Below are 8,272 nucleotides of genomic sequence, written 5' to 3'. Positions count from 1 at the left end.
AACATCTCCATCAGTTCCGGAAACCACGGGGCTCCGGGACGGTCCGGGGCTACAAGAATTAACTCTAGCCTCTCTGACCTCACTCGTGCCAACAGTGGGAGGATAGATGTCAGGGGTGGGAACGCGTATAACAGGACCCTCGGCCATGGGTGGTGTGCGAATGTATCGACTCCCAATGGCGGGTTGTCCTGTTCGCGCAGGCCGCAGGGAGAACCAAAGGTGACACTGCGCATTCGTCCGTGACGCAAACAGAACCACTTCTGCTTGCCCGAACCATGCCCAAATCAGCGACACAATGGAGGGTGCTAACCTCCAGTCGTCGTCCCTCGGGCCTCCCCGTGATAACAGACAGCTCCGCGATGGCGCGCGGGTCTCTCCAGTAGCTCAGGTCGGTTTTAACCGATCTCTGTATTACAATCAACCTGCGACGGCGTCTCACTGGAATCAGTCGCAGTCCTGCGAACCGCCTCTGCAGTCCGCGCATGTGTAACAGGCCTAAGGGGACCACTACATGGGCTGTAGACATCAGTCCTAGTAAAGACCTCCTTGACAGAGTGGTGATCGTATTTGTCACTCGACACACCCGGAGAGCTGACGTCAGTGTCGCTCTCCGTGGTGCCGATAAACTGGCCTTCATCTCGGCAGTATCCAACTGAATGCCTTGATAGGAAAACTGTTGAACCGGCCACGGAGCACTCTCTGTCCAGTTTACAGCTAACCCCAGCTGAGTGAGGTGCTGCACCAGTGAGGTTGCGTCCCGAATGGCTCGATTTGGGCATTGGGCCAAGACCAGTAGGTCGCCGAGATATGCTAATATGCGTATCTCGTTTCGCCTCAGTGGTTCGAGTGCTGTCTGCACGCATTCGGAGAAAATTCGAGGAGCAAGCGTGTACCCGAAGGGCAGGCGCGTGTACTCGTAAACCTTCCCTTGGAAAGTAAAACGTAGGAATTTCCTGTGCCACTCTGTGATTGGCACACGAAATACGCGACCCTCAGGTATCTACGAAAGGGGCGTTTCGCCACTCTCTCGTTGAGGACCCTAAATCTAGTCTGGGTCTCATGTCTCCCGAATTCTTTGGGACAAGGAAATATGAGGAGTACCACCTCATGTCTCACTGGTCCCTCGGAACCAATGTCACTGCGCCCTTTGTTAGGAGATTCGTAATCTCCTCCTGGAGCGCACCTGTCTTTATCGGGCAGGACAACAAACAGTCTCTCTCATGCCCCTGAAGGGCGGAGGAGGCTGAATGAACTGTAGTGCATATCCCCTCCTCAATGTCCTGTCTAGTCAGCCCGACAGAATACCTGTCCCTTCTAGCCATTCTGCATAACGCAACAACAGCGGCTGGACCGTCTGTTGTGGTGCAGTCGACAGAAAAACTAGAATTTCTGTATGATCCCAGCCGCCGCTGTACACCGAGGAGGTGGCACAGCCCAAGGCGGGGTCATTTCGAAGGGATGGGCTGCCGTCTGTAAAGAGTGTTTGTTATGTGTAACAATGCTCTTTATTGACGCAGGTTTATTATGCCTGATAATCAAAGAACCGGCCGCACGCTCACGAGCTGGGCCAGGTCCTGATAGACAAGGAGGGGTTTTTGATGTACATAACGACCCCTCTATACGGCTACAGACAGGGGTGTTTAACCTCTATTGTGTCGTGATAGGGGTAAAAACGTTAGGCAGAGAGCTGGTCACACGCTAGTAAGCTGGTCCAGTCTCCGCCCTTGTTTCTAACCGGTAGCGATTGGACCACGCCCTGACAAGGCAGGTGGGTCACCGCTCTGGTAGATAACAGTCCCTCTATACGGCGACCTACAGGGGTGTTTAACCCGCTTCGTGTCGTGATAGGGGTAAGCCTGTTAGGCAGAGAACTGGTCACACGCCGGTAAGCTGGGCCCGTCTCTACTGTTATGCAGAAAACTGGCCACACGCCGGTAAGCTGGGCCAGTCTCCGTCTTGTTTCTACTCGGTAGCGATCCGACCACACTCTGACAAGGCAGGTGGGTCTCCGCTCTGGTAGATTGCATGGAAAAAGCCACCTTTACTGAAAAAGTAATGTGGGGATTTACCCTCTTTTGCCTCTTTATTTTTTTGAGGTAGGAACAACTGGTGGGGGTCATCACCGACCCTCCCGCCAGTGAAAGCGGTGGCGGGGTCATTACCGAACCCCCGCCAGTCACGCATTCCTCTTGCGTTTACCCCCACGCCATGCTGTGGGGGGGTTACGCTGCCGTGGGGGGCCGAAGCGGGCACCCTCGGTGGTCGGCGGCGGAGGCTGGGAAGCCTGAGTAGGGTATGGCGCCGTCGGCAGAGGCGGAGCCCACCCTGCATTACGCCGCGCCCTCCGTTTCGCAGTCGCCGTCACTGACGGTCTACCTGCGGAAGAAGAAGAAGAGGTGGAAGGTCGCTGAAGAGGGAGGTGTCTGGCCAGGTGCTTTTTAGCCTCCTCCATCGCGGCCAGGCGCTTCGTCATGGTATCCATGGCGGTACCGAATAGCCCTTGTCGCTCTATTGGAGCATTCAGCAGGGCCATCCGGTCCGCCCCGGTCATGGTGGTAAGAGACAGCCACATTTGCCGCTGCTGTACCACCGCATTTGCCATCAGGCGACCTCCACAGGTCGCGACGCCCTGGGCCAGGTGCATCGTCGCTGCACTGAGCTTGCTCAGGAGCTCCGTCTCCGCCGCAGACAGACCGTCGGGTCGGTCTGCGGTGAGCTTCGCAACGGCAGCGGTAAACATGGCGATGTTATTCGCCGCCGCTGCCGCCTGGGCACCGAGAGCGTAGCTCTTGTCCACCAGGGCGGCGTTAAATTTGTCACGCTGGTTAGGCAGCGTGGGTTTCTTGGGCACCGACCAAGCGCTGGACCCCGGCACCAAGTAGGCCGCCAGCGCTGGTTCGAGCGGTGGGGAGCCATTGGTCATCCCCTCCGCGAGTCCCTCCACTCTAGTAAAGGGCAGGAACGCCTTTACCGGCGCCCTGCTTGTGAGTGGTTCCCTCCACGTGTCCTCCACAAACTTATCCAAGCCTGGGAGGACAGCGTTAGGAGGTTGGTCCTGTCGTTTCGCCCTCCCCCCGTAAAACAATTCCTTCTCCCAGAAGGACTCCGTCGTTGGGGGAGGGGAGGCAGGACGGGGGATCCCCAACACATCCGCCGCAGCTTCCAGGAGGCCCTGGAAGTCGTGGAGGAGTGATGGGGGGGCGATGGCGGGGAGCTCGTGAGCCTCTACCTGCCGCTCGCCCTCATCAGAGCTCTCTGACCCTGACACCGACGCCGACCACACAGCTGGCTGAGGGCGGTTTGGTATCAGGGCTGGCTGAGCGGGCGGGACCATCCCTACTCGGGGAGTCGCCCGCCCAGAACGCCGCTCTGGGGCCTGTCCGGACATATCATCGGCAGAGTTATCCGAGTCGGATAGCATCTCCGAGATAGCGCCCGTCAGGGGAACGCTCTCCTTGAACCAGGCCATCCTCCTACTCCTGTCCTCGACGGAAAGGAGAGAGCAGGGGAGGCAGCTGGGGGAGGCGACCAACGCCGCCTCGGCATGTTCGGGGCCGAGGCAGACGTGGCAGTAGTCGTGTCCGTCCTCCGCTGCTAGGGAGCGGCAGCGGCAGGAGTCCCGGAAAAACTTCTTTATCGGCGGCGGCGGACGATCCATCTCAAAGGGAAAGGCTGGCGGGTCCTCCAGTCTAGTAGTCGTCCTTCTCAGTCTTCAGATTCAACCCGTGCTGAACTTTTTGGGAGAATGAGGGAGCGAAGGACGCCCCTTTATATAGCACCCCAGGGCGGGCGCAGACATTGAAAAATTCAGTCATTGGCTACTTTAGGTAGCGGGTAAACCAATAGGAGCAGAGCTCCCCTATGGGGCGGAGCTCCACGATATAGAACACCAGACTCACCAGACTCTGCTCTCCACAATGGGTTTTATCATGTAGCTGACTAACACCGTGGACAACGGCTGTTTCTCCAGAGTTCCTGTCACATCGGATTTCGGAACGCCATTAAAAATAAATTGGAGCTGATTTGTGCATGATAGTCACGCATTTTGACATATTTCCATGTTGCATTTTCCCCCTTTGATGGCATATGACACCCGAAATGTAACTAAAATTCAGCCGAAGGAGCATGGATTGCTAGCCTACAGAGCACCGCTATTCTGTCATGAACTGGCCTGGTAATGAAGCATTGTTCTTTTTTATTTAATGACGTGTTTGATCGATTGATAGGATGAAACTTAAGTCGTCAATGAATTGTGAGCGTCAATGCTTTTCTATGATACGACTGATGACGTTTCAGGGTCTTGAAGGTTTTTCCCATTTCATAGGGGAAGATTTCAACCACTGCTCCTTGTGGCTCTGTTCCAAGGGCTTGGCTCCAAAGTGAGTGGCACTCCAAAACGAGCCGTAGGGGTATGAAAGGGGAATGGGACTGGGCCTAAACCTTACTGATACAGTAATATGTCAGTACAGCAAAATCTAATTTTGCTTATCTAACTAAGCAAAGAGAGTCGTGAGAACAGCCCAGAAGATCACCGGCGCCCCCCTCCCCTCTCTGGAAGAGCTGTACAACACACGCTGTCTCAGGAAGGCCTCCAAGATCTCCAGAGACCCAACCCACCCTGGGTACGAACACTTTGCCCGGCTGCCCTCGAAAAGGCGGTACAGGACCATGGCCGCAAGGACAAACAGACTGAAGCACAGCTTCTACCCCAGGGCCATCCAGGCCCTGAACACAGCAAAGACCTAGGTTCTGGGCCCTGGACAGTCTGGACGGATTGATGGCAGCTGCTGGACTGAAAAAATCAGGTGTAGTGCTGAGGCACAAATATGTACATTTCAAGCCTGCAAACTGCAACACTTTAAATGAATGTGCAATAACACTATGTGCAATATGACAACCCTAGTCGTCTATCTGTACAGTATAGTATAGTGGATAGTGTACATAGCCTTTATTTATGTAAACCAGCTCCTTCCCTTCTTGTTTTTTTTTGTTTTTTTTTTGTTTCCTAGCACCAGGGGAGCCACCCCTCCTAAATTTCGTTGTTTGGTACCTGTACTATAGCAATGACAATAAAGACCATTCATTCATTCATTCATTCATTCAAAATTCCTTCAAACCCACAGAAAACTCAAAGGCAACAGAAAAACCTGCATCTTGGCATAAGTGGACTGGATTCTGCTTTGTACATTTCCTGGTTGCTTCTCCAGTGTTGGTTTCATTTCAAACCAATAACAACTGAAGTAAAATTACTGGGAAAAGTAGCAGTAAAAAGAGAACAGGTCCTTGGCTTTGAGGGATGACAACCTTTACAGATGCTATGAGAGTGGAATTTCATTGTGTTACAGTGTGCTTAATAAGTAAACTATTCCAGTGTCTTTATCACTTGGGCTTTCCCTAAACCTCAGACTTATCAGTTTCTCTGTTGACCACTCACATGCGCAATGTGGAAAGTCACTGAAACAGCAGCTGTCAGCTACTCACACCATAATCGTCGCCAGCCCACTAGCTAACAGAACAGAAGAACTACAGCTGACTCATTAGAGTTTTCAATATCTCGTAGATGAAAATGTGTATCTGCCGCATCGGAATATTGATGCAGTGCTACTTGGCACTGACAGCTGCCATGTTCTTTAAACTGGGGGAAGTGGAGCAGAAGTGCCTCATTGAGGAGATCCCAGTGGACACCTTGGTCACAGGTTAGTCTCAGGAGTGGTTGTAGAGAGAGAAAGGCACTACGCCAGTGGAGGCTAGAAGAGGCAGAAATCGGAGGACAGGCTCATTGTAATGCATGGAATAGAATGAGAAATAGTTTACAATAGATTGGAATTTCTCATTCCATTCCATGCATTACAATGAGCCCGTCCTCTGATTTCTACCTCCACCAGCCTCCCCTGCACTATGCCATATGGATGGCAAATGGGACAGAGAAGTAAAGAAGAAGTAAAGAAGAGTAATGAGAAGTATACTGAGTTCTAATGGGAATTTCTAAACTGGAAGAGGTTCACGTTTCAACAACTAGGCCATCCATTTGCAGTAGAACATAACTTGTTCAAGACAAGTGCATTGAGACATAATAAAACATTTATCAACAAACTAAATTCATAAAATGATCATACGCCAACTACTCAGTCTCAGAATATTGGCTTATAGGCTACTGCCTGTATTTTGTATTTTTCTCAGGTTATTTCCGATTAGAGCGTTGGGATAAGGAAAAGCAAACAAACTCCCCTCATCTTGGCCTCATGGTGACTGTGCGAGACCCAGATCACGAGGTAATGCTTCTAGGGATAGTTATCACCCAGCACACTCCCTAAACACAAACATGTGTTTGCTTTTTCTGATTTTATCAAACGATTTCTGATTCACAGAGAGAAACTTTAATTTGTGGTTCCAGATATTGATGTCAAAAAGATATGGAAGAAAAGGTAAATTCACTTTCACATCCCACGCGTCTGGACAACATTTCTTGTGTATGCAGTCCAACTCTACAAGGTTTTCAGTTTTCGCCGGTGAAAAGCTGGTGAGTTCAGCCTCCTCTGATACTTTGAATGAACTGTGGACTGTCTTGCTGGACAACTTGAACAATTCTGATATATTCTAATATCTCCAAACACAGAGGCTTCATTTAGATGTTCAGATAGGAGAACACACCATTGACCCTGCTGCTGTCAAGGCCAAAGACACGGTCCAAAATATGCAGTACAGTCTGGAGCACCTGGTGGACCAGATCTACTACATCGGCAAGCAGCAAAACTTCCAGAGGGTAAACCTTCAGTTCACAATCACACAAATGATCATGAACAAGTCCAGCGCTGTTGGTTGAAAGTCCAGGGCCGTTTCGTTGTCCCAGTCTGTCCCTGCACACTAGCATTGGCCTTAAGGTCCAGGTTCTAAACTACACATCCTGTTCAACCAAGAACTTATGACTTAACTATCCATTACCACCTTTAATTCACAGGAACAAGAGGAGACCTTCCGTCTGATGAGTGAAAAGACTAATGGGAATGTTCTGTGGTGGGCTATAGTGCAGACTTCCATTCTACTATTAGTTGGATTCTGGCAAGTTAAAAGGCTGAAAGACTTCCTTATTGCAAAGAAGCTGGTATGATAAGCTTGGCTAAGGGAAGATGTCAGATGTTAAGATGTATTGAATGTTCAATACAAAGTGGTCCAAAGTGGAGATCTAACATCAACTCAACAACATTCAAACCATGAGAGACCTTAAGTCTATGTGTTGATAACATGTATGTATGAATCAATAAACTTAAAAAGAAAACGTTTGTTTCTATTAATTTCACACAACTGCCCAGGACACATTAATGTTGGGCATTAATGTTGGACACATTAATGTTGGGCATTTAAAAATGTATACATTGTGTTGTCTATTAACCCAGTGTTTTTCAACCTTTTTTGTGCCTCGGCACATTTCTTACCTTGAAAAAATGCCACGGCACACCGCCATCCCAAATGTTACAAAATGATACATAGTAGCCTATCATATACGTAACATTATAAGAACGTGTTATACTCACTCAGTGCGAAGCCTGGCCCTGTATGTTGGCCATGTATGCGAGCCTCGCGCACAATTTGTCACTTGCAAGCATCTTTGCGTCATCACACTTCTCATCAGTTAAAAAGGTTTTCAGCTCCTCCCGTGACTCAAACACGCGGGCGGCACTTTTCCGCGGGACAATCATCGGACCGCCGTATGGATTATCAACGTTTTATGCTGGGCTCCCATCTCTTCACATAATGCTGCATATAAGCGGCTTTTCAGAGGTCTTGTTTTTACAAAGTTTACCATAAAAGCACAATGGAGTCGGTGCAGCAGGATCTTTCTTCAAATGTATTCATCTTTGTTGTTAGCATTGTCACTTGTCTGCCCGCATCTCTAATTCTCTCTAAATATATACAAATCAACAACGTCAGATTAAGCTATTAATCGAGCTACCGCCACCTACAGGCCTACCACCTATGCGCAACCATACGAGAGCTGTATGAAATCTTTTTTGCCTTCATTTTTCTGGACCAATTAAGTGGAATTTGATCATTTCCCACGGCACATCTGATGATCTCTCACGGCACAGTGGTTGAAAAACACTGGGGTAGTGGATGCCTGCAGACAGTGCCCCCACGCTCCGAGCGGCTCTAGGCTAGCGCGGTAAAATCGGTTTTTTTCATGAATCATAAAAACATATTTTTTATTATTATTATTTTGTCCCCTTATTTTACCGATTTGAGAAATACCATGACCAAAATAGCATTTATTTGG

General features: G+C 49.8%; 1 protein-coding gene across 1 annotated transcript; it reads left to right on the top strand.

Moving 5' to 3' along the window:
* Window positions 1-5,566: 5,566 nt before the first annotated feature.
* LOC308153909 (transmembrane emp24 domain-containing protein 11) lies at window positions 5,567-7,108 on the top strand (the record flags this gene model as incomplete). Its single annotated transcript, XM_080527093.1, has 5 exons — window positions 5,567-5,696; window positions 6,181-6,272; window positions 6,395-6,520; window positions 6,617-6,763; window positions 6,959-7,108. The coding sequence occupies 5 exons, from the start codon at window positions 5,567-5,569 to the stop codon at window positions 7,106-7,108; spliced, it is 645 nt and encodes a 214-aa protein (XP_080383219.1).
* Window positions 7,109-8,272: the final 1,164 nt, after the last annotated feature.

Source organism: Nansenia antarctica (assembly GCF_963989245.1).
Source record: "Nansenia antarctica genome assembly, chromosome: 3".
Taxonomy (NCBI): Eukaryota; Metazoa; Chordata; class Actinopteri; order Argentiniformes; family Microstomatidae; genus Nansenia; species Nansenia antarctica.
This window is presented reverse-complemented; position numbering and strand designations above follow the sequence as displayed.